Raw genomic sequence first — 27982 nt, 5'->3', positions numbered from 1 at the left:
AAAGACAAGACCTAACCATCTGTTGTCCTCAAGAGACCCATCTTATATGTAACAACACACATAGGCTCAAAGTAAAAGAATGGAGATCTATCACACAAACAGAAAACAAAAAAGAACAGGAGTCACTATTCTTATATCAGATAAAACAGTCTTTAAACCAATAAAAAATAAGATAATGAAGAGAATTATATAATGATAAAGGGTACAATCCAACAAGAAGTCTTAACTATCCTAAATATATATGCACCCAACATTGGAGCACCCAGATTCATAAAACAAGTTCTTCCTGGCCTATGAAAAGACTTAGACAACCACACAATAATACTGAGAGACTTCAACACCTCACTGACAGCGTTAGATCATTGAAGCAGAAAACTAATAAAGAAATTCTAGACTTAAACTCAACACTTGACAAACTAGACCTAAAAGACATCTACAGAACACTCTACCCAACAACCACAGAATATATACTCTTCTCATCTGCACACAGAACATATTCTAAAATCGACCACATGCTCAGTCATAAAGCAAGTCTCAATAAAACTAAAAAAAAAAACTGAAATCATACCAAGCACACTCTTGGGCCACAGTGCAATAAAAACAGAAATCACTACCAACATCTCTCAAAACTACATAAATACATGGAAATTAAACAACTTGCTCCTGAATAACTCCTGGGTGAACACCAAAATTAAGGCTGAAATCAAAACATTCTTTGAAACTAATAAAAATAGGGAAACAACTTAACAAAATCTCTGGGATGCAGCTAAAACAGTGTTAAAAGGAAAGTTGATGATGCCTTCATCAACAAGTTACAAAGATCTCAAATTAAAAATCTAACTTTGGGCCAAGCACGGTGGCTCTCGCCTGTAGTCCCAGCACTTTGGGAGGCCAAGCCAGGTGGAATGCCTGAGGTCAGAAGCTCGAGACCAGCCTGGCCAACATGGCGAAACCCCATCTCTACTAGAAATACAAAAATTAGCTGGGCATGGTGGCAGGTGCCTGTAATCCCAGCTGCTCGGGACTGAGACATAAGAATCACTTGAACCTGGGAGGCGGAGGTTGCAGTGAGCCGAGATTGCACCACTGGACCACCTGAGGTCAGGAGTTCGAGACCAGCCCAAAAAATCTAACTTTGCACCTAAAGGAACTTGGGGAAAAAAAAAAAAACAACCAAAGCTAGCAGAAAAAAGAAATAACTAAAATTAAAGGCGAATTTAATAAAAGTGAGATGCAGGCTGGGTGCTGTGGCTCACGCCTGTAATCCCAACACTTTGGGAGGCTGAGGTGGGTGGACCACCTGAGGTCAGGAGTTCGAGACCAGCCCAACCAACATGGAGAAACCTCATCTCTATGTAAAATACAAAATTAGGTGGGCATGGTGGCGTGCACCTGTAATCCCAGCTACTTGGGAGGCTGGGGCAGGAGAATCACTTGAATCCAGGAGGCAGAGGTTGCAGTGAGCCGACATTGTGCCATTGCACTCCAGCCTGGGCAACAAGAGTGAAACTCCGTCTTAAAAAAAAAAAAAAAAAAAACTGAGATGCAAAAATCTATACAAAAGATCAAGGAAACCAAGAGTTTGTTCCTTACAAAAATAAACACGATTGACAGACCACTAGCTAGGTTAACAAAGAAAAAAAAAGAGAAAATAGAAATAAGTGCAATCAGAAATGATGAAGATGACATTACAATTAATCCCACAGAAATATAAAAGATCCTCAGGGAATACTATGAACAACTCTATGCAAAGCCAGGCATGGTGGCTCACACTGGTAATCCCAGCACTTTGGGAGGCCGAGGTGAGCAGATTGCTTGAATCCAGGAGTTCAAGACCAGCTGGGGCAACACGGTAAAACCCTATCTCTATTAACAATACAAAAATTAGCCAAGCATAGTAGCACACACCTGTAATTCCAACTACTCATGGGGCTGAGGCGGGAGGATCACTTGAGCCCAGGAAGTTGAGGTTACAGTAAGCCAAGATCACACCATTGCACTCCAGCCTGGGTGACAAAGTGAGACCCTATCTCAAACAAACAAACAAAACCAACAAAACTCTACACACACAAATTGGAAAATCTAGAGGAAATGGATAAATTCCTGGGAACAAACAATCTCCCAAGATTGAATCAGGAAGAGACTGGAACCCTGACTAGACCAATATCATGCTCTGAAATTGAATCAGTAGTAAAAAACCCGCCAATCAAAAGAAGCCCTGGAACAAATGAATTCACAGCCAAATTCCATCAGACATACAAAGAAGAGCTGGTACCAATCCTACTGAAACTATTCCAAAAACCTGAGGAGGAAGGACTCCTCCTTAACTCATTCTATGAAGCTGGCATCATTAGCCTAACCAAAATCTGGCAGAGACATGACAAAGGAAAAAAAAAAAAAACCAGGCCAGTATCCCTGATGAACATAGAGGCAAATAATCTCAACAAAATACTAACAAACTGAATCCAGCAGCACATCAAAAAGTTAATTCACCATGATCAAGCAGGCTTTATTCCTGGGATGCAAGGTTGGTTCAACATACACAAATCAATAAATGTGATCCAACACACAAACAGAATTAAAAGCAAAAACCACATAATCATCTCAATAGATGCAGAAAAAGCTTTCGATAAAATCCAACATCTCTTCACAATAAAAACCCTCAATAGACAGGGCATCAAACAAGTATACCTCAAAATAATAAGAGCCATCTATGACAAACCCACAGCCAACATCATACTAAATGAGCAAAAGCTGGAACCATTCCCCTTGAGAACTGGAACAAGCCAAGGATGCCCACTCTCACCACTTCTATTCAACATAGTACTGGAAGTTCTAGCCAGAACAGTCAGAAATAAAAAGCATCCAAACAGGAAAAGAAGAAGTCAAACTATCTCTCTTCAGTGATGATATGTTCTATACCTAGGAAACCCTGATGACTGCCAAAAGGCTAGTAGAACTGATACATTATTTTAGCAAGGTTTCAGGATACAAAAATCAATGCGGAAAAATCAGTAACATTTCTACATACCAATAATATCCAGCCTTAGAGTCAAATCAAAAACACAATCCCATTTACAACAGCCACAAAGAAAATGAAATATCTAGATACAGGTAACCAAGAAGGTGAAAGATCTCTACAAGGAGAACTACAAAACACTGTAGAAAGAATTAGAGATCACACAAATAAATGAGAAAATATCCCATACTCATGGACTGGAAGACTCAATATTATTAAAACAGCCATATTGTGTAAGGCAATTTAGAGATTCAACACTATTGCTAACAAACTATTAATATCATTCTTCACAAGATTAGAAAAAAACTATTCTAAAATTCATACGGAACCAAAGGAGAGCCCAAATAACCAAAGCAATCCTACACAAAAAAGAACAAAGCCAGAGGTATCAAACAACCCAACTTTAAACTATACTATAAGCATGGTACTGGTACAAAAACAGACAGACCAATGGAACAGAACAGAAAATCCAGAAATAAAGCCATATACCTACAACCATCTGATCTTGTACAAGACCAACAAAAACAAACAATGGAGAAAGGACTTCCTAATTCAATAAATGGTGCTGCGACAAGTGACTAGCCATATGCAGAAGAATCGAACTAAACCCTTACCTTTCACCATACACAAAAATTAACTCAAGATGGATTAAAGACTCAAATGTAAGACTTCAAACTATAAAAATCCTAGAAGAAAACCTAGCAAATACCCTCTCAACATTGGCCTTAGCAAAGAACTTTTAGCTAAGTCCTCAAGAGCAAGTGCAACAAAATTGACAAGTGGAAGCTAATTAAACAAAGGAGCTTCTGTACAGCCAAACAAACCATCAGCAGAATAAACAGACAACCTACAGAATGGGAGAAAATATTCACAAAGTACACATCCAACAAAGGTCTAATATCCAGAATCTGTAAGAGACTTAAATCAACAAGCAAAAAATAACCCCATTTAAAAATGGACACAGAACATGAACAGACACTTCTCAAAAGACATACACATGGCCAACAAACATGAAAAGGTGCTCATCATCACTAATCATCAGAGAAATGCAAATCAAAACCACAATGACATACCATCTCACACCAGTCAGAATGGCTATTATTTTAAAATAAGTCAAAAAACAACAGATGTGGCTGGGCGCGGTGGCTCACGCCTATAATCTCAGCACTTTGGGAAGCCAAGGCGGGTGGATCACCCGAGGTCAGGAGCTCGAGACCAGCCTGATCAACATGGAAAAACCCCATCTCTACTAAAAATACAAAATTAGCTGCGCACAGTGGCGCATGCCTGTAATCCCAGCTACTCGGGAGGCTGAAGCAGGAGAATCGCTTGAACCTGGGAGGTGGAGGTTGCGGTGGGCCAAGATTGTGCCATTGCACTCCAGCCTGGGCAACAAGAGCGAAACTCCACTTCAAAAAAAAAAAAAAACAGATGTTGGCAAGGCTGTAGAGAAAAAGGACACTTATACATTGTTGGTGGGGACATAAATTAGTTCAGCCACTGTGGAAAACAGTTTGCAGATTCCTCAAAGAACTCAGAACTACCATTCGGTCCAGCAATCACATTATTGAGTGTATACCCAAAGGAAAACAGATTATTATACCAAAAAGACACATGCACTCATATGTTCATTGCTGCACTATACACAATAGCAAAGACATGGAATCAATTTAGGTGGCCATCAATAGTAGACTAGACAAAGAAAATGTGGTACATATACACCATGGAATACTAGATAGTCATAAAAAAGAATGGAATTATATCCTTTGCAGCAACATAGATGGAGCTGGAAGCCATAATCCTAAGCAAATAAGCACAAGAACAGAAAATCAAATACTGCATGTCCTCACTTATAGGTGAGCGCTAAACACTGGGCACACATGGACATAAACATGGGAATGATAGACACTGAAGACTACTGGACGGCGGGGGCGAGGGAGGAGAGGTTGAAAAACTAATTATTGGGTACTATGCTCACTACCTGGGTGCAATATACCCATGTAACAATTCTGTACGTGTACCCTCTGTATCTAAAATAAAAGCTGAAACCTAAAAATAGTAAGTCGATGTTTAGGTGCTTTAGTTTTTTCTTTTTTCCTCAAAGCAATTGAGTTTTTTTAATTCTCTTGACTAAATATACCTTTAAGAAAAACTATTGCAACAAATATTGGCGGAGTACCTTCTGACAGTCTTCCTTGACAATTTAAATTTTCCTGGCCGGGCGCGGTGGCTCACGCCTGTAATCCCAGCACTTTGGGAGGCCAAGACGGGCGGATCACGAGGTCAGGAGATCAAGACCATCCTGACTAACACGGTGAAACCCCGTCCCTACTAAAAATACAAAAATTAGCCAGGCGCGGTGGCGGGCGCCTGTAGTCCCAGCTACATGGGAGGCTGAGGCAGGAGAATGGCGTGAACCTGGGAGGCGGAGCTTGCAGTGAGTGGAGATCGCGCCACTGCACTCCAGCCTGGGCAACAGAGCGAGACTCCTCCGTCTCAAAAAATAAATAAATAAATAAATTTTCCTGTGGAATTTCTCGAATTCAAATATTTACAATTGGACCACATTTTAAGTCTGTTAAACTACTAGAATAACAGAGTAAGAATACCTAAGTAGATGAGACCAAATCAATACAATTCTGTGTACATAGAATAGAATACAACATATGCTTTTTAAAAGATGTCCTCAATTGGTCTCAATGACTACTGGCAATTAAAATTTGATTTTTTAATTAAAATATCCTAGTCCTTATATACCAAAATATTAGCAGTGATAATCTCCAGATGGCAAGAACACATGTAGTTTTCAGATTTTCCTCTTATCACTTATTTTCTAAATGTTCTATAATAAATATCAATTTTGTCATTAAAAATACAAAATGCCCCAACAAAAATAAACAACTTAGCCACTTCTTTGAGTAACAATAGAACCAGCCATTCTAAATATGTAGATGTCTCTAAAGAAAATGATGATTTAACATTAGCGTTATAATATTCTATTTAGATAAACAGCTATATAATTTTTAGCCTAGCCTATGTGAATCTGCTAAAAATAACATTAGAAATACCCAGCAGGCTCACTGCATACCAGCAGTGACCTTTAGAATCCTCACAAATAAAACACAATAATCTGCAACTTAGTCTCCAGCAATTTCAGAATTAAATAGATCACCTCAGTACTACAGGCAGTAACCGTTCAAAGAAACTGACTCAGCAGAACATAATGGTAAAAGCATTTCTATTGTCCAAGTAGTTGACCGTCAGAAACACACAATGTCTACCTCCATGCAGAGTAACAGGGCATCTTCTGTTCTAGTCAGACATCCCTCCCACACCTCAACCTTGCCTCCCACAGGTTAACACTCTTCCTTGTATCATTACTTAAAGACTTCTCTGAGATACTACTTTTTCATTCTTTCTCCCACTTTCCCACTGTGCCCAAAATAAGCACAAAAGGCCCTTTTGTTCCCCTCCCTTCATTTTCAAAGATTTGTTTTGCAACTGATCACCACAAGGAAAAGGGATGAAGTTACAAAGGAAAACACAGTCTTTAATTTTCAGTGGTAGCTGTTCCAGTTTTTATAAAAATTGTACCTGCCTTTTTATATTTTAACCCTTGTTGGACCTTGTACCAATTTCCTTATTTTAACGAGAGGGTTCTCTTCATTTACCAAGCAGAGATGGATGACATGGCCAGAGTTCAACAGCAAAAACAAGCCCAGAATCTGCTGCCTTAGCTCCTTCACCATCCTTCCTGAGTCTCCTTGATGGTCCATGTAGGTTTCCCTCTCAACACCAAAGAATCATAGTTTTACAGTATTAAAAATCACATGTTTAACACATATAATAAAAAGCAATTCCAACACAAAAAGAAAGAAATCACTCACTCAGAAAAGTAAGGATTTCATTTAAATTAGATTGCTTTGGGGGTCTGACAGAACTTCTCATTAGGAAGTGCTGTTAGGTCTTTTCCGGCAGCTTTTAAAAATTAGGTCTGGGTAACTAAACCAAAACCAAATATATTGACAGGATCTATAGTTTTGATTCACTCCCTCCTCCCCCATTTCAAAATAGGACTTGGGGACCTAAGATAAACAGATTAAAGAAGGAAGAAGAAACACTTCATATGCCTTATAAAACATTATACCTTAATCTGCATAGAAAACTCTATCTTAAGGTTACTGGCAACTTGCAATGTTACTGGGAAAAATTTCCCAAACACAACGAGACATTAAAGGATAGCTCTTTAACCTGTATCTTGTTTAAGACACAAAAGCCCAGCTAAAGTTGTTCTCTACCTCCATACCTAAGTGACAATGCCATTTTAAGTTGAAATATATGCTAAATTAAAATAAGACAATCTAATTTAGTAAAATTTACATCGTTTCCCTACCCTGTTATATAATTATATCCCCATAAGTATTCAGAGTAGAAAGAAAATCATAAAAATGCAAGAACAAGCTAGAAATCACAACTAGAATTTAGAAAGGCTCTAAGAATCTTGTTTTTAAAACATGTTTGTTTTCTACTTGCCAATCAACCACTGACACTATTTGTAAACTACTCCCCCTTTCAGCCTCATGGGGGATGCTTCTCATGAAGACTATTTTATTTCACAATTGCTACTCACATGTGCTTACTTCAAAAGAACCCAAGATTTTGGTCACAATGACATTATTAAAAATATGATAATCTCCATAGCTTTCAATATTTTCAGAAGAAAGTTCACACAAAAAGAAGCAACTTCAGTTCTTTTAGGTCAATTCATAATTCATCTAGCAACATGAGCTTTTAAAAGTCACTCAATTTTTAAACCATAGGTATCTTGTTTCTTCCTAAATTATTTCTTAAACTTCCATTATGCTATTGTTAAAAAAAATCTTAGCTGTCACTGCTACAATTTCCAAAAAACACATCAAACATATTAATATATTTAATTAGTAAAATGTTATTCACATTTCTGTATCATAAAAAAACTTTTAATAAATCTCAGGTAATACCAGTAAGAAAGCATTTACTGTCACATCCCTAAAAACTATTTTTAATAAAACAACAACAGTGTCATTACAAACTGGTGATTTAAATGATCAAACTTGACTTACAATAGGACTATTCTTTTTAAAAAGAAAAAAACCATTTTTATGGTAGAAATAACCAAAGACTTACTTTTCCCTGTACTATAAAACAATTTTTAGAAGTGACTATTCAAATAATAGTGCCAACAATTTCAATAAGTAATATTTAGAACCAAACAGAGGACGTCTTTGAGATAACCAAAATTACCAAGATATTTAGTATACAAAAGCTAACAAAGCAGACAATGAATTTCTTTAACCACACTTCAATTACAATATAAAAAAACTTTTGCAGTAATTCCTACCTTTATCAATATTCCAGAGAAACAAGTTGCTGCTGTTTTTACCGTTAAGGTGATTTAGGTTCCAAATGATAGGATAGCCTTGCTCCTTACCAGGAATAAAATTGCCTTTCTGGAGAAAGCAAGTCAACAACAAAGCCCATGTTGCCTGAGCAAGCCTGAATTTCTAGCAAATGGGGATGAAGCTATTTGCATTTGTTGGTTTAAGGGGGGAGGAGTGGGAGGAGGGGACTAAGGGGACTGCTAAAGTAATTCACATAATACATATTGTCTGTGGACTGTAGAGACAGTGATCATCAGTCACCTGCTCAAACTTTCTTCGCTCCTGCCTTCAGAGAAGAAGCAAAGGTCCTTCCAAAGGTTACCCTGGGTCAGAGAAACTGGAAAGAAATGAGAAGACACACAAAATCTAACTGCTAACCCATTACATCTATAGACAAAGTTATCCCCACCTGATCACATGTCCTGAAAACCAAGACATTTTAATAGTCTCAAGAGAACTTGCTAAAATATATCATAGAACAGAAGCAAGAAAGAAAAATCTCCAGACTCTGCTTGCAATTGTTGCAGTATTTAGCTGGAATACTTAAAACAGAAAAAGGAAAATTTTTTTCCAAGATACTTCTTTGCATCATAATAGTCATCTCATTTGCACAAGCAAAACATTTGTTCCAAGCTGTTCATATGAAAAAGAAAGTATCAGCTGTATTAAATTTCATAGCTTTTGAGTCATTTAGGTTGATAGCATTTCTAACCATTTCATTTATACCAAACAAGAGTACTGAACATACTCAGTATATTAGTCCGTATTTTATTATAAACTACATTAAGGGCAAAAATCTACGTAAATAATCAAGTGTTTATTCAGAAGCCTTCTAGTGGGACTGACAAATCGAACTTTTTACGACCTTAGTTATATGCACCTCTGCCACTTCTGACCTACTGTTACACAGAAAAATGAAAAGTGCTGCTTTATGTGGCTTTAACTGAACATACACAGTCCTACAAAAACAGGGGGAAAGTTGGTGAATACATGCATTAAAAGCTAAAAAATCTTAATTTTAAAATTTAGAAAGATGAAGCGCAAGCTACAGAAACCACATACTCCTCTCTGCACATACCTGAACAAAGAGCAAAAAGCAGCCACAATTTCTAGCTTTGTTTTCTTAAAAATGAGAATGGGGTGGGAGTGTGGAAAGTAGTAGATCTATTTCTTGTTTGCTCAATGAAAAATTTCCCAAAAAACAAACTTTAAAACAGTTAAGAAGGAAAACATTAGAGTTTTTCAAAATAGAAAAAAAAAAAACTACTAAAGTGACCAGTTACATTTTTTTTAAAGATCAAACATTTAGATTTTTAAAACCCACTCCCTTAAAGTTTTAATTAAGAAAAAACTAAATCACACACATACTTGCCCATAAAATAAACCAGCATTCAAAGAAGCAGCTAACACTGCCCAAAATAATTAATTACCTTTAAGGTCTATTTAAGTAAGTTGTGAAGAAAATGCAATGTTACCATTGAGTTCCAATTCTAAATTAAGCTGTTTCCGTGAGATGTAGGGGGACAGAAGACCCAATAAACAGAAAGGTTTTATCAAAAAAACCGTTAAGGTGGTCACTGGAAGCCTACGGTGCCACAGGACAGGAATGCTTGGCTACACCTTCCTGATTCTAGGTTTCCCCCTCCTCCACGGTTCCCTTTGGACCAGAAGAATTCCTCTATACCCTTGGGATCCTGCAACCTTATACTCTGCATCTGGAAGTTTGCTGCTTGCCCTCCTTCCTAGTCTGTAAGGTCACAATTGCTTAAAGAATTAGGCTACAAGATGACACTTCAGACCAGTGTAGGTCATTAAGTTACAATCAATGATACATAAATCTGAAGCTAAAGTTAAAAACTCTGAACATCCCATAATAATGAAAACAATACTGGGGGCAAACTTTTAAAAGAATCTTCCACTTCTTAGTTTTTCAAAAGACTAATTTCTCAAAAGACTAATAATCTGTATTTATTTATTATGTTAATAAATAAAACTATAGAGACAAAATAGTAATGAGTTTACAAACTTTCCCCAAAAAAGACAGGAAAAATAAAAGATTTTTTAAAACAATTTTCACATAGCCTTCAAAACAGGGTAGTCCTAGTTTTGATTCTAAGTTGCTGGATTATCCTGTCTTGCTCTTTCATGTATTAAATATTTGGACTTTAATGAAATGACTGGCTATAAACTCCTATACGTATATATGCACTGGAGACACGGGGATGGCAATACAGGGAAAAAACGGTAGCTTACAGGGAATTCCTAAATTTCTATCATTTTTTAGAGAGAACTAAAATATAAGATACAGAAGAGCGGGGAGCAAGATGAAAACAGAAAACGGCAAGATCAAATAAACTTGCAAGAAGAAAATCTACAATGGGCCTCGTTTCCATTTACGTGATTCAGCCTTCTTCTGCAAGTTGCCAAGGACACAGCAGCACATATGTTCCTTTCCTCTTTTTCACCAGACACACTGCACGGGTCTCGTGAGTAAATCTGATGAGCTGTGACAGCACCAACCAGAAGCTAAGGGCTTTGAAAGATTGTAGGGTCATAACAAGAGCTAAGAAAAGAAAACCTAAATAAACAAGAGGGAAAAAGCCATACAGCTTGCTGAATTTTCTATCCAAGTAAGTTTCTCAGTGATTTTTTTTCTACCATTAATAAGCCTAATGCAAATTTTTGCTCTTTCTGATAACAGAAGTATTTACACAGTTTTTAAAAATTGTTAGAAAAGGTTTTAAAGTAAATTAAACTTTATTACTATCCTTGAAAAGGAAACCAGTAAAGCTTAAATAAACATTTATTTAATGTAAAGTCATATCAAGGAGCATTCATAGATGTCTTGTTACATTTTTAAAGAAACTATGCAACTGTATTTCTTTAGTTATTAATTATAAGGTTTTAAATGCTACAACCCTTAAAATATTTTGGAAAAGCTGTTATATAAAGGTTGAGAGCAAACATTTCCAGTGTTTTTCAGAAATATTCAAAGTATTGTCATTTGAATGATGTGTTTTAAAAAAAAATTCAAAATAAAAATACAGACTTTTTTAATTTATGAAATTCAATTAATTTAATATTATGTGTGCCTTTTGAAATTATTTAACTCTAAGGCATTTAAAGTATTTAATATTCAAGTCAATAAATAATATTTATCTAAGTTAAAAAAACTTTAACATTAAAAAGCAAACTACTGGAAAAAAGTTTTTACTTTTATGACACAGGGTTGATATGTGCAATAAATGAAGCACTCAAATCAATAAAAAAAAACATGCTAAGAGAAAAATGGGAAAACGTGATTAGCAGGCAAACTATAAAGGAATATTAATGACCAAAAAACATGGAAAGAAAAAGATTCAATCTCACTAGTAATCTAAGAAATGAAATTTTGAAAAACAAATATTTTTTTAGTTAGGAAAAAATAACAAGAAAAATAATTCCCAAGGTTGGCCAGAGTAGTAAAAAAACACTTCTGAGGTTGGCGGAAATGGGTATACCTTTCTAAAAGACCACTTGTCAGCCTTAAAAACATACCCCTTAACCTAGCAAAGTTATCTATGGAAACAGAGAGGTATACAAAGATATATACATAAAAGTATTCATCATATCATCTACTTTAATAACAAATCCGGAAATATTCTAAATGCTTAACAAAACAGAGATTGGGTTAAGTAAATTATGGAACAGCCATACAATGGAATGCAGTGCACACATAAAATTCAATTTATAGAGATATTTTACATGGGAATACAGTCACAACAGATTATGAAAAAAATAGGCAAGAAATAATATACACAATAACCCCTTTTCAAACTAAAATTGTCATTTTATTTACTTTAAAGCACAAATGCTATATACAAATATATTCTCGTTTTTTTTTTAAGCCACAGATAAAAGCAAGTTCCCATTACCACTTCCTTTACCATTCAACATCCTTCGCAGAAATAATCAGTACTACAAATCCGATATATAGCCTTCCAGATTTTTTTTTACATATTTACACACATATTTCTTTCTTTTTTTTTTTTTTTTGAGACGGAGTCTCGCTCTGTCGCCCAGGCTGGAGCGCAGTGGCGTGATCTCGGCTCACTGCAAGCTCCGCCTCCTGGGTTCCTGCCATTCTCCTGCCTCAGCCTCCCGAGTAGCTGGGACTACAGGCGCCCGCCACCTCACCCGGCTAGTTTTTTTGTATTTTTTAGTAGAGACGGGGTTTCACCATGTCTGCCAGGATGGTCTCGATCTCCTGACCTCGTGATCCGCCCGTCTCGGCCTCCCAAAGTGCTGGGATTACAGGCTTGAGCCACCGCACCCGGCCTTACATACATATTTCTAAAGGTACATATAGAAATACATATTTATTTTGTTTTGACATAACAGTATTACACTGTATATATTTGAGGGGACTTACTTTTTTCACTTAATATATCTTAGAGAGCTTTCCTTAGTATAAGTAGAAACACTCTCATTCTAAATTATTCTGTAATTATTCTAAAGAACTATACCATAACTTATTTCAACATTTCTCCACTGATTTGAACATGTATGTGTGTGTTTTCTAAAGTTACATCTGTAAGAGAAAAGAAAAGTAGAATGAAGCCAAATACCACACTGCTTGCCATAGTTGTATCCAAAAGCTTTTCCCAATATTTTGCTTTGAGCATTTACTTTTTCTATTAGAAGAAAATTATTACATTAAAAATTAGAATGAAAAATAATTAGAAAAATATTTTGCTTTCAAGAATATACATATTATATCTAAAAAACCATACTTTTATTTTACAGCTGACATCTAAATAAATGGTGTATTGCCTAAATGTTTTCCCTACGCAAAAAGAGTATTTCACTTTGTCTAAGTACAGTACTAACTACTATTAACCTATCCATAATTAATAAGCGATGCCTGAAAAAAAGCAAAATGAATCACACATGCATTATCTTTGGATAAACACCAACTACAAGTTTTTAACCATACTTTCCCCCGAATCCAAAGTTTTTCCGGGGACTTCTGGAAATATTTATAAAACAGATTGTGGCAGCAGTGGGCACACATTTGTTTCTACTCTTAATTGCTTCCAAATTCTACTTTAACATGGTTTGAACTATTTGTACTCAATATTCAAAAGGCTATCAAGAAAACTGCTTTACAACCTTGAATTACTTGTGCCATCTGAAATCCTTAATTTCTCACCATGAAAGTGAACAGTGTATTTATATATGCATGGTTTTGCCAAGACATCAAGATTCGACAAAACGTACAAACAGAACTACCAGGGTAACACTGTAAAACACCAATGATGACATGAAAAGATTAAAGTAGCTAGATTTTAAAATGACAGATTACAGTCAGAGGAGAAAAACTGACAGCTGTATTTTCAACAGCAATAATGGAAACCAAAAGTCAAAAGAATGTCTTCATTGTGCTGAAAGAGAATGGCTGTCAACCTGGTATTTTACCATCACAGAAAATGTCTTTTGAGGACAAAGCTGAAATAATGACATATTCAAATGAACAGAAACCAAGACAGAATGCAACTAGCAGACCTTCAGTAAAGGAAATTCTGAAGGATCTACCTCAGAAAGAAGAAAAGTAATCCCAGATGAAAGGTTTGAGATGTCAAGAATAAATAAAGAGCAAAGAACATGCTAAATATGTGGGTAAATCTCAACAAACATTGACTATGTAAGTAATAATAGTAACAGCCCATGAGATTTTTTTAAGATACAATTAAAACATGCAATAGGTAAATCACTTCAAGATGGCTGACTGGAGGCATCCAATATTCCTCTCCTCCACAAAGAAGAACCAAAATATTAAGCATATAATCTTCAAACTGAGCATCTAAGAAGGAACACTGGAATCTAACAAGAAGTAAGAGGAAACACCTGAGGCATGAAAAGAGAGGGACGCAAGATGGCCAGTTTGGCCAAGACTGGCTGAGAGCCCGAAGAGGATCTTCAGTGAGGGGAAAGGGTAAGTGAGAGATCCCCAGTGGTCAATATTCCCACCATGGCCATGGACTCCGCCAGCCCTAGCCACAGAAAAACCCATCACAGGCCCTGATAACAGCTTAAGGACCTGCTTAGAGATCATGTAACATCATTGCTCTAGAAAGTGAGCCCATGTCCCAAGTCCTAAGCAACTGTAGCACAGTGCCATTCCGAGACCTCAGCCCCCACCACACTGCATCCTGCCCTGGAGCCCAACAATCTCCACATGTCCACATCCCTAGAGCCCCACCAACATCTCCCAATATCCACCCAGAGGGCTGCAGTGGCGCAACAACCATTAGACCCAGCAAAGTGGCAAGGTCCCCAGCACTCTACCATATACAGTGTCCTGCACCCTGGGGAACAAATGGTGCAGCATACTGGAGAGGCTGCCCACTCCCACCCAAAACAAAGGGAGCCAAAGCACATGCTCCCTAAAGCCTAAGAACCACCTGCCTGGGAGGACTACTACTGACAGCAACCCTACTCCCTCCACAGTAGCAGGGCTCCTTCACACAGACTCTGAGAACAGACTCTAACACTGCCCACAGCAGCTGCCACTAGGGACCTAAGTGTGCGCCACTAGCAATTACCCCTCACCCCCAGCAGCAAGGCCACCTCTGTGTACTTGCACACTGGTTTTCCCTGCTGTTACCACAGCCGCCGCCACCAGGGGCTAAAGCACATGCTCCCACCAGGGCCTGAGAACTGCCTGTCTGTGGCTGCAGCTCTCCCAAGCAGCAGTACGGAGGCACACTTGCACACACCCTGAGGACAGGTTCTGCCTGCCCACCACTGCTGCTGCCACCCAAGCACTGCACCGGGGGTCCAAGGTATTGCCCCACCCTGCCCACCACAGCCAGTGCCCAAATACACCACCAGGGACCTGAGACATGGCCTGCTGGCACTGCTCTCTCATTGCCCAAGTATACCTCCCGGGAGCTTGGGGACTGACCCGCCCTGACCATCACTGCTATGCACTCCTCCTGGAGGCCTGAGGATGGGGCCAGCCAGCCTGCTGCTGTCACCTCAGCCGGCACCCACTGGCACATACCTGCTGGGGGCCTGAGGACTGGCTCACCCAGCCTGTTGCAGGCACTGTTAACCCAAACACATGCTGCTTTGGGGCCCAAAAGTTGTCTGTCACCATTAGCGCCATCATCTACACCACACACACCACCCAGAGAACCAAGGACCTTGCAGCATTGCCACTGCTGACATCCTATCAAGTCACCTGCAAGCCCAAATATCAGCCGGTTTGGACTAGATGACCAGGGGCCCAAGAACAGGCATGCTCGGCCCTCTACTGTCATCTCTGGGGCCTGAGGACTGGCCCACCTGGCGTCCTCATCCACAGCAAAACCTCACCACAGCCTCAACCAACAACTGCAGCCTAAGCCACTGAGGAAATTACAAACACTAATGACACTGCTTACAGCCAAATAACTCCTAGAGAAACTTCACTACTTCATGCACTCTGAATCAAAGCTAAAGTATCCTATTCAACCAACAACACATAAACATCTTCAAAAAAAAGATTTCCCCTACAGGGAACATCACACACCGAGGCCTATTGTGGGGAGGGGGGAGGGATAGCATTAGGAGATATACCTAATTTAAATGATGAGTTAATGGGTGCAGCACACCAACATGGCACATGTATACATATGTAACAAACCTGCACGTTGTGCACATGTACCCTAGAACTTAAAATATAATAATAATAATAAAAGAAAAAAAGATTTCCCCTACAAAAGCCAGTCCAAAAAATTAGAAGCAGCAACTATTATGCCAGATGTGCAGACATCAATGTAAAGACCCAAGAAATACGAAAAAAGAAGGAAATGTGACACCTCCAAAGGAACACGATAATTTTCCAGCAACAGATTCCAATGAAAAAGAAATAGTTGAAAAATAATTCAAAATAATGATATTAAAGAAGCTCAGTGAGATACAAGAGAACACAGATAAATAATACAAAGAAATGAGAAAAACAATTCAGGATGTGAATGAGAAATTCACCAGAGAAATAGATACCATAAAAAAGAACCAAAGAGACACCCTAGATATGAAGAATTCAATGCATTAAATAAAAAATTCCTTTGAGAGCTTCACAATAGATTAGAGCAAGCAGAAAAAAAGAAGCTCAGAACTGGAAGATAGGTCCTTTGAAATAGCCCCCATCAGACAAAAAAAAAAAAAAAAGAATAAAGAAAGCCTACATGACATATGAGACACCATAAAGCAAACAAATATACAAATTTTGGATGTTTCAAAAGATGAAGGCCAAAGGCAGAGAAAACCTATTTAACAAAATAGCTGAAAACTACCCAAAAGAAAAGAGACATCACAACAAAAACCACAGAAATACAAAAGATATCAGAGACTATTATGAACAACTATACACTAACAAATTGGAAACCCTAGAGGAAATGCATAAATTCCTGGACACACAGAACCTATCAAGACTGAATAAGGAAGAAACAGAAAACCCTGACAGACCAATTAACAAGCAATGAGACTGAATCAGTAATAAAAAGTCTCCCAACAATCTTTGGGATGTTGGGATCAGATGGCTTCACTGCTAAATTCTACCAAACTTATAAACAAGAACTAACACCAATTCTCCTCAAATTATTTCAAAAACTTGAAGAGGTGAGAATTCTCCTTAACTCATTCTACAAGGCCAGCATTACCCTAATACCAAAACCAGACAAGGACACAAGGAGAAAAACGAAAACTACAGGCCAATTTCCCTATGAACATAGATGCAAAAATCCTCAACAAAATACTAGTAAATTGAATCCAAACGTAATACACCATGATCAAGTAGGATTTGTCCCAAGGATGCAAGGATAAGTTCAACATACACAAATAAATGTGATACATCATATCAAAAGTATGAAGGACAAAAACCATATGGTCTTCTCAATAGATGCAGCAAAAGCATTTGATAAAATCCAACGTCCTTCATGATTAAAAACTCTCAACAAACTAGGCACAGAAGGAACACTCCTCAACATAATACAGGCTATATATGACAAAGCCACAGCTAACATCATTCTGAATAAAAGCTGAAAGCCTTTCCTCTAAGAACTGCAACAAGTCAAGAATGCCCACTTTCAGCACTCCTATTCAACACAGTATTGGAAGTCCTAGCCAGAGCAATTAGGCAAGAGAAATAAAACGAATCTAAATGGAAAAAAGGAAGGCAAATTGTGCCTCATAGGCTGGCTTTGGCTCAAGTGGCTACTTCCTCACACGACTTTCTAACCATTAAATTGTCCCTCTTTGCAGGTGACATGATCTTGTATTTAGAAAAACCTAAGGACTCCACCAAAAAATTCTTAGATATAATAAACAAATTCAGTACAGTTGCAGGATACAAAATCAACATACAAAAATCAGTAGTGTTTCTATATACCAATAACGAAATAGCTGAAAAACAAATTAAGAAAATTCCATTTATAATAACCATATAAGAAATGAAACACTGGGTGTGGTGGCTCACACCTGTAATCCCAACACTTTGGGAGACTAAGGCAGCAGGATCACTCGAGTCCAGGAGCCTGGGCAACACAGTGAGACCCTGTCACTACCAAAAAAAAAAATTTTTTTTTAATTATCTGGGCAAGGTGGCACATGCCTGTAGTCCCAGCTACTCAGGAGGCTGAGGCGGGAGGACTGCTTGAGCCCAGGAGGTGGAAGCTGCAATGAGCTGTGATCATGCCACTGCACTCCACCCCAGGCGAGAGAGCAAGAACCAGTCTCAAAAAACAGAGAGAGAAGAAGAAAGAAAATAGGAAGAAATTTTTACCAAGGAGGTGAAACATCTCTACAAGAAAAACTACAAAACGCTGATGAAAAAAATGAGGACATGAACAAATGGAAAGACATTCTATGCTTATGGATCAGAATAATTAATATTGTTAAAATGACCACACTACCCAAAACAAGCTACAGATTCAATGCAATCTTTATCAGAATACCAGTGTCACTCTTCACAGAAATAGAAAAAACAATCCTAAATTTTGTATGAAACCAAAAAGAGTCCATATAGCCAAAGTAATCCTGAGCAAAAAAAAGAGAAGTATCACACCACCTGACTTCAAAATATATTGCAAAGTTATAGTAACCAAAGCAGCATGGTATTAGTATAAAAACAAATACATTGACCTACAAAACAGAAAACCCAGAAATAAGCCCATCTATTTACAGCTAACTGATTTTTGGCAAAAGCACCAAGAACGTACATTGAGAAACGGACACCCTTTTCAATAAACAGTGCTAGGAAAACTGGATATCCATATGTAAAAACTGAAACTAGGCCAGGTGTGGTGGCTCATACCTGTAATCCCAGCATTTTGGGAGGCCAAGGCAGGCAGATTACCCGAGGTCAGGAGTTCAAGACCAGCCTGGCCAACATGGAGAAATCCCGTATCTAACTGATGGGTGTGGTGGCGGGCGCCTGTAATCCCAGCTGCTTGGGAGGCTGAGGCAGGAGAACTGCTTGAACCCAGGAGGTGGAGGTTGCAGTGCACCAAGACTGCACTCACTGCACTGCACTCCAGCCTAGGCGACAGAGTGAGACTGTGTCTCACACACACAAAAAAAAGAAACTAGACCCCCTAGACCCCTCTCTCACCATATACAAAAATCAACTCAAAATGCATTAAAGACTTAAACATAAGACCCGAAACTATAAAACTACTAGAAGAAAACATAGGAGAAACAGTTCAGGACATTGGTCTAAGCAAAGATTTTATGGCTAGACCTCAAAAGCACGGGCCACAAAAACAAAAAGAGACAAGTGGGACTACATAAAATTAAAAAGCGTATGCACTGCAAAGGAAACAATCAACGGAGTGGAGACAACCTCTTGAATAGGAGAAAATATTTGTAAACTATCCCACAAGGGACTAATAACCACAACATACAAGGAACTCAACAGCAAGAAAAAACTAATAATCCCTTAATTAAAAAGTGGACACAGGGGCTGGGCAAGGTGGCTCATGTCTGTATTCCCAGCACTTTGGGAGGCCGAGGTGGGCGGATCACAAGGTCAGGAGATCGAGACCATACTGGCTAATATGGTGAAACCCCATCTCTACTAAAAATACAAAAAAAAAAAAAAAATTAGCCAGGCATAGTGGCACACACCTGTAGTACCGGCTACTCAAGAGGCTGAGGCAGGAGAATTGCTTGAACCCAGGAGGCAGAGGTTGCAGTGAGCTAAGATCGTGCCACTGCACTCCAGCCTGAGCAACAGAGTGAGACTCCATCTCAAAAAAAAAAGTGGACAAAGGATCTGAATAGACATTTCTCAAAACAATACATACAAATGGCCAACAAGTATATGAAAAAAATGCTCAACATCACTAATCATCAGGGAAATGGAAATCAAAACCACAATGAGTTATCATCTTACTCCAGTAAGAATGGCTAGTATTAAAAAGACAAAAAAAAAAGATGCTAGCTAGGATGCAGAGAAAAGGGAACTCTTTTTTTTTTTCTTTTTCTTTTTTTAAATAGAGACAAGGTCTTGCTCTGTTGCCCAGGCTATAGTGCAGTGACATGAATATAGCTCACTGGGCTAATGAGGCCCAGGGCTCAAGCAATCCTCCCACCTCAGCCTCACCAGCAGCTAGGACTATAGGCACGTATCACCATGCCCAGTTTACTTTTTTATTTTTTTGTAGAGACAGAGTCTCACTGTGTTGCCCAGGCTGGTCTCAAACTCCTGGCTTCAAACAATCCTCCCACCTCGGCCTCCCAAAGTGTAGAGATTACAGGGTGAGCCACTATGCCTAGCCAGAAAAGGGAACTCTTATACACCGTTGGTGGGAATGTAAATTAGTACAGTCATTATGGAAAATAGTATGGCAACTTCTTGGCCAGGCGTGGTGGCTCATGCGTGTAATCCCAGCACTTTGGGAGACTGAGGCAGGCAGACTGCTTGTGTCTAGGAGGTCGAGACCAGCTCTGGTAACGTGGTAAAACCCGGTCTCTACTAAAAACACAAAAATTAGCCAGGTGAGGTGGTGCACACCTGTAGTCCCAGCTACTTGGGGGGCTGAGACAGGAGGATCACTTGAGCCCAGGAAGTCAAGGCTTTACTGAGCCAAGATCACACCATTGCACTCCAGCCTGGGTGACAAAGTGAGACCCTGTCTCAAAAAAAAAAATAAATAAATAAATAAGTTTGAGCATTAGTCAGAAAAAGGTAACAAGAACATCATCCACACAAAATCTGGTCATCAGATAAAGTAGACGTTAAGGTTAAAAAAAGGAGATCAGCCAGGCATGGTGGCTCACACCGGTAATCCCAGCACTCTGGGAGGCCAAGACGGGTGGATCACCTGAGGTCAGGAGTTCAAGACCAGCCTGGCCAACATGGGGAAATCCTGTCTTTAATAAAAATATAAAAATTAGCCAGGTGTTGTGGCAGGTGCCTATAATCCCAGCTACTCAGAAGGCTGAGGCAGGAAAATCTATTGAACCCAGGAGACAGAGGTTGCAGTGAGCCAAGTTCACACCACTGCACTCCAGCCTGGGCAACGGAGCAAGACTCCGTCTCAAAAAAAAAAAAAAAAAATCATTAGGTTGGTTTCCCCAGCAACAGGAGAAAAACCACAAATAAATCAGGTTACTGTGGAAGGTTCAGTCCACCAGGAAGTTATAACAATTCAAAATTGGTACACACTTGGTAATATAGCCACAAAATAGATAAAGCAGAAAGCAAAATTGAAAGAACTACAAGAAAAAACAAATCTATAATTATATGAAGGCTGTAAGGAAAAATAATCTGAATAACCGTAAATTTCTCATCAGAAACCATAGAAGCCAGATGGAAGTTGCAGAATACTTTTCAAGTGCAAAAAGAAAAGAATTATTGACCAGGCACGGTGGCTCACACCTGTAATCTTAGCACTTTGGGAGGCCGAGGCGGATGGTTTACCTGAGGTCAGGAGTTCAAGAGCAGCCTGACCAATATGGTGAAACCCTGTCTTTACTAAAATTACAAAAATTAACTGGGCGTGATGGTGGGCGCCTGTCGTCCCAGCTACTCGGGAGGTTGAGGCAGGAGAATGACTTGAACCCAGGAGGCGGAGGTTGCACTGAGCCGAGATCATACCACTGCTCTCCAGCCTAGCGACAGAGCAAGACTCAGTCTCAAAAAAAAAAAAAAATGAAAAAAAATGAAAAGAATTACCAACCTAGAATTCTATATCCAGCAACTATCCTTCAAGAATGAAGAGGAGGGCTGGGTGTGGTGGCCCATGCCTATAATCCCAACACTTTGAGAGGCTGAAGAGGGAGAATCACTTGAGTCCAACAGTTTAAGACCAGCCTGGACAACACAGTGAGACCCCATCTCTACTAAAAATTTAAAAAATTAGCCTGGCATGGTAGCACGTGCCTGTAGTCCCGGTTACTGGGGAGGCTGAGGCAAGAGGATCAATTGCTTGCATCTGGAAAGTTGAAGCTGCAGTGAGCCATGACTGCACCACTGCACTCCAGCCTGGGTGTCACAGCAAAACCCTGTCTTCAAAAAACAGAGAATTTGTTGCCATCCAACCCTAAAAGCATGGTTAAAAGAAGTTCTCTAAACAGGAAGAAAATGATAACATAAGGAAATCTTGAAAATCAGGAATTAAGAAAGAACAATGTAAAGGGTAAAAATATAAATAAATACAACAGACCTTCCTTCTCTTGAGTTTTCTAAGTTATGTTTGATGGTGGAAGCAAAAATTATAACACTAATGTGGTTCTCAATATTGAAGACAATTATATATAATAGAGGGTAAAGGGACATAAAGTGAGGTACGATTTCTAAAGTTCACTCAAAGTGAATGTCAACTGGGGTAGAGACAGAGAAGGCAGATCTCACAAAGTATTGGGAAGCCACTTTTCCTTTTTTTTTTTTTTAACACTGTGCATTTCCTACTTACTCCTTGACTCTCTAAATCTAGCTTTTTAAAGAAGCCAAGTAACCATAGTTTTACTAAGACCACTAACGAGTTCTCCTCTTGCTTGACTTTTACACTGCCTTTGATAATGCTGAGTACTTTCTCCTTAAAATCTTTTCTGTTGCCATAGAAACCAACCTAGTGATCTCCTACATTTATGTATACTTTTTTCCAGTGTCCTAGATTGACTTCTACTACCTATTCCTTATTTTTGTGCTTCTCAAAGTTCAGGCCTCAAACCATGTGCACTGGAAACAACTGAGCCCTACTCGGAACCCAGGGATTCAAACCCCTGGATGTGAGTTCCCGAGCATTGCCTTATAACAAGCTCCCCCAGGCAATTCAAGAGTGATAATTACTGCTTTAAATGTTGACCCACAAGGTTCTGAACTGGTCCTTTTCTACCTCTACTTGTTATACACACAAAATTAAAACACACTCAAAACTTCCACCACTTGCTGCTATCAACAAAATAAGTAAACTGCTCACCCTCCCATCCCAGACACCTATAATCCCACCTGGCACAAAGAATATTTGTTTGAGTGAACATGGTGACTCTCAAACCTGCTTTGTCAACAAGATCTATCTTTTTTAGGCTCCAGATGTGCATGTGCAGCTCCAATGAACATGTGCACCTGGATGTCCCAAAGTTACCCTCAATCAGTTAGGATTGAGTTCAGCTAACAGTAATAGAAAAACCTAAAAGAATAGCAACTTATATAACATAGAAATTTATTTCTAACAATTGTCTGAAAACAGATAATATGGGCTAGTATGAAAGCTCTGCTCCACCAAGTTCTCAGGGACTCTGGCTCCTGGCTGCTTTCCACCCACTGCACAGTGTCTAGCATATGGTCCCCATCTCATGCTCCAAGATGGAGCTCCAGTCAAAACCACATTTGTAACAGCAGGATAAAAGCAGGAAGAAGGAAGAGGAAAGGACATGCTCATCTCTCTATAATATACTTTCTGGAAAAAGTACACACTATGTGTACTTTTATTCCATCAACCAGGACTTAGTCTCGTGGCCATACCATACTGCCAGGAGTCTGGAAATGTAGTCTGTATGTTAGGTAGCCAATTGTAATACTAAGAAAAAGAGAGAGAAGAAATACTGGAGGACAACAGCATTCTCAGCCACACGTTCCAAACTCACTGTGTTCCAAAGTGAACTCGTCAGTTTTTAGGATAAACTGGAATTTTGCATTTTTGTTATGTATCCATCCTACCTGTATCTCCATTCTGCCTGGCAAACTCCTGCTTCTCATCTAATACTCACATCATGCACCTTTTGTGATGCTTTCCTATTTATGCAACCACCTTTCCCTCCGGCCAAGACTGGAAGTCTTTGGGCCACCTCCACATCTAGCATACATCTCTATTTTTGCATTGCTAATACTATATCTCTTTTTTACAAGTCTATGCCTCCATGCATCCCTCTTCCATTAGCAGGTAAACTTCTTGAGGGTAGAGACTATGTTTTATTTATCTTAATATCATATACACATAGATCTGTATCATACTGAATTTTACAAAATCAACCATTAATATCTACTTCCTAGACTTATGGAAACAGGAAACTGGTTAAAGATGTACCTAATAAAAAGGACACTGTGGTACATAGTACTGTAGTATAATGGAATGTGTTAAAGTCCCAAATTACAGATGATCCTAATAGCCATTGCAAGAATAATATGGCTACAAGCTCTCACCTAAACATTACACTCCTCTGCACACTTTGCCTACTTATTTTCTACATCTATCTTTCTTTTTTTCCTCATAAAAATAAATATACTTAGTAGGGTAAGTTTTTAAAGTATGTTTATATTCAATCCCACTAAGCTTATTTATTTATTTATTTATTTTTTTGAGACAGAGTTTCGTTCTTGTCGCCCAGGCTGGAGTGCAGTGGCGTGATCTCGGCTCACTGCAGCCTCCACCTCCCAGGTTCAAGTGATTCTCCTGCCTCAGCCTCCTGAGTAGCTAGGATTACAGGCACATGCCACCACATCTGGCTAATTGAATCCCACTAAGTTTATATTAAACTTAGGCCAATGATTGGGTTCTATGCTTAGACCCCACTTAAGCCTCAGCAGTTACTCCATCATAGAAGACCAGGTTAGGCATATTTAAGCCCTTGAAAGAGTCACCAAGGAACATCAACATGTTGACATTTCTTTCTCTGAAAGAAAATATCTAGAAGATCATAGTACTCAGCTTAGGAAACACTGTTACAACTAATAAACATTACCATGACTAAAATAACATACTAATTTATGATGGCTTCCACAGAGTCAAACATTTTCACTGTAGATTTAACTTAAGGCTATCAAAGTGTCAATTTAACTTAAAAACAGGACCAAAATCATGTAAGACATGTTTATAACAGTTGTTAAGCTCAACCTTTTAAAAAATATCTTTGAGATATGAACAATGGAATATCATGCATAATTTTTTATTGAATATCAACTATAAAAGGAGCTGAGTGCGTACCACCCCCCTTGCTTATAGTAACAAGACCTCAATAGTCCAAACATGACTTTTAGCTTTGTCCATATTCTCCAGTTGGACTGGAACTCAGATTATGATGCTGCAGTGACCTCAAGAATTCTAATCATAGCTTTCCTTTACCTCCAGTTCTCTAGCCTGGACAGTGCTTTGTTCTGCCTGCCACCAGTTGGGGCATGAAGTCCTAGTACCACCAATGCTAACCACAATGCCACCAACGACAGTTACATCTAACTTCAATAAAGTAAAAGAAAATGTAGTTAACTATTATCTTACCACTAGTTCCTGGGGGTTGTAATACATCTCCTGTCAGGCGACACCACCCAACTGGGAAAATATCTCGAGAATCATACTTGCACCAGTAATCAAAAGCGCCACTCCAGCCATCAAATGTGATATGAACTTCGTCCCCTTTAACATCTCCAATGGTCGCAGGACAGATGAGATATGGGTTCTTTTTGTCAATAGCTTCTAGTTTCATCCCCACTTTAAAATTATTTAGTGGGGGCTTTGGTGGTTCCTATCAAAACATTTTAAAAAAAAAGATTTCATTGTTAAGATGTATTAAGACCCATGTGCTCGAAGTGAAAAGTTGCGTATTCTCTCACAACCCTTAGCAACCAAAAATTAAGCTCCACATCTAATTATCAATTAATACAGGAAGACAACAGTTCTCACAGATCTAAAACTCTGCTCGCCAACATCTCATATTTTCTCCAGAGCAGAGTCAAGAACCTGGAAAGAAACAAAACCAACCGGATTCATTCATTCAAGAAATATGTATTATCTACTATGTAGCAGGAATTTAAGATTCATTGATGAACAAATAAATCAAACATCCCTGCTCTGGTGGAGCTTACATTCTAGTGCTGGTGGTAGTAGTGGTTGTGGACAGGGAAAAGCAATCAACAAGAAATTTTACAACAGGCAGTCAGACAAACCTAACGAATATGTAAACTGGTGTGTCAAAAAATGGTAAGTCCAAAGAAAAGAAACAACATCAGATAATATCCTAAAAGAAACCCAAAGTATAAGAATTCTAAAGAAAATGAATAACTTAAAATTTAAAAAAAAAAGAAACTCAAAGGATAAAATACAGACACAAGAACATGAAAGTCATACAGTCTGGGGTCATTTACAATACCCAATCCAGAAATCAATATTTTAAAAAGTATTAGTCACAAAAAGGCTAAAGCATGTAAATATTAACAGGACTGCTAAAAAGCCCAAGTGTTATGTTAAAAGCAACATATTTTCTTTCAATCTGCTTTTCATCCTACTAAATGGCACCATCACAGCAATCCAGTCACCTAAGCTAAAAGACTGGAAATAGTAATCCAATTCTACTGACACTTGCTCGAATTAAAAGAGAAAAAAAAAGAACAAAAAAATAGTAGTCCTGGACTGGTGATTTTCTGCCCGAATAAACATTAGAATCACCTGTGACCACACTACCAGCGATACTAATTGAATTGGTCTATGGTGGGGCCTGGGAAGCAGCAATATTTTAATTATCAGGGAAATTCTAAGGTGCACTTGAGGTTAAGAACCACTACCCTAGATTAATCCCTTTCACTTACCCAAAATTCAATTAAAAACCACAACTTCCCAATCAGAGCTGGATTTTAAACCTAGGCAGTCTGTCTCAGAGTCACCTCCTTGGAGCACCCTACCCCAGCATCTGCCTGGACAACTCACTCAGGTTAAAGCCCAGTTCTCCTAGCTTCCTTGAATGCTTCCCTGACCAACCCCTGTCCACTCCTAGGCCCAGTTCCAACCAAGCCACTTTCATCTTCAATTGTAATATCACTACAGAAATGTGTTCATTCCTCTACAAGACTAAGAGATTATTAAAAACAGGTATGCATATTATTATTTCCAGCACAATAACCAACAGCGAGCAATTTTTTAAATGAAAGAACCAAGGAATCACCCGAAAACAGTAAATAAGCTCTCAACTAATTCTCGCACCAATTTAAAAATTATATCTGGTAGGTTGGTTTCTTTTTCAAATGCCCCCTTAAAACACATCTCATCACCCTGTATTTTTCCATTGTTACTCTTTACACTCTTACAATCTGGAAGCTCCTTAATTATTAGCTTCCAAAGTCCTTTTAATTACATATTCCTTTTTAAATTTTATTTTTATAGAGACGAGGCCTCGCTATGTTGACCAGGCTGGTCTTGAACTCCTGGCCTAAAGCAATCCTCCCACCTCAGCCTCTCAAACTGCTGAGATTACAGGTGTGAGCTACCATGCCAGGCTGAATTACATATCTTAATTTGATTTGTAAAAACCACCCTGGGCTCAAACCTGTAATCCCTAATTCAGCACTTTGGGAGGCCAAGACGGGTGGATTGATTGGTCGAGCTCAGGAGTTTGACACCAGCCTGGACAACAAGACGAAACCCTGTCTCTACAAAAAATATGAAAATTAGCTGGGCATGGTGGCAGCACAGCTGTAGTCCCAGCTACTTAGTGGGCTGAGGCAGAAGAATCACTTGAGCTCCGGAAGTCATCCAGGCTGTGGTGAGCCGTGTTCTTGCCACTGCACTCCAGCCTGGGCAACAGAGTGAGACCCTGCCTCAAAAAAAGTAAAAACTAAAATTAAAAATAAAAATAAATTTAAAAAAAAACCCACCCTGAAAGCCAGCAAGTCAAAAGGTAGATGATTAAAGATCAAAGTATTTGATAAATAGCTGATAAGTAAGAAGCAGTGTTACATGAAAGGGCTAAAGGTTAACTGCCTGTTACTATGTATGAGAAGAAAAAAGTGGGGAGGTGAGCTGCATTTAACAAAAAATAAACATGGCAGTTGACAAGCTTGTGCTAGAGGCTCACAGAATGCAGAAAACATTCAACACACACATAAGGATCCCAGGACCTTACACTGTCATATAACAGACTGAGACTTCCTGTAGCAAAGCAAACTAAGTTCAAATGGCAATGTATATTTTCTGCAACAAAACAATTAAAAGACTGAAATAAGCAATGCAATAGAACTAATTTTAAGATTCAAATATATAACCTAGGCAGGGCATGGTGGCTCACGCCTGTAATCCCAGAACTTTGG

At 38.7% G+C, this 27982-nt stretch overlaps 1 protein-coding gene across 3 annotated transcripts in view; it reads right to left on the bottom strand.

The window, feature by feature from the left end:
• Positions 1–27982, bottom strand: part of SCML2 (sex comb on midleg-like 2 (Drosophila)) — a 108837-nt gene that overhangs the window by 35664 nt on the left and 45191 nt on the right. For all 3 annotated transcript variants that reach the window (XR_001001561.1, XM_011940219.1, XM_011940220.1), the window contains exon 7: positions 25185–25428. Coding sequence is in view for 2 of the 3 variants with exons in the window: in XM_011940219.1 (XP_011795609.1) it covers positions 25185–25428 (244 nt within the window). In the remaining variant the exon portion in view is untranslated. The remainder of the gene's footprint in view (positions 1–25184; positions 25429–27982) is intronic.

This window comes from Colobus angolensis, unplaced genomic scaffold (assembly GCF_000951035.1).
Source record: "Colobus angolensis palliatus isolate OR3802 unplaced genomic scaffold, Cang.pa_1.0 Scaffold188, whole genome shotgun sequence".
Taxonomy (NCBI): Eukaryota; Metazoa; Chordata; class Mammalia; order Primates; family Cercopithecidae; genus Colobus; species Colobus angolensis.
The sequence above is the reverse complement of the archived record's forward strand: the minus strand, read 5'-3'. Positions and strand labels throughout refer to the sequence as shown.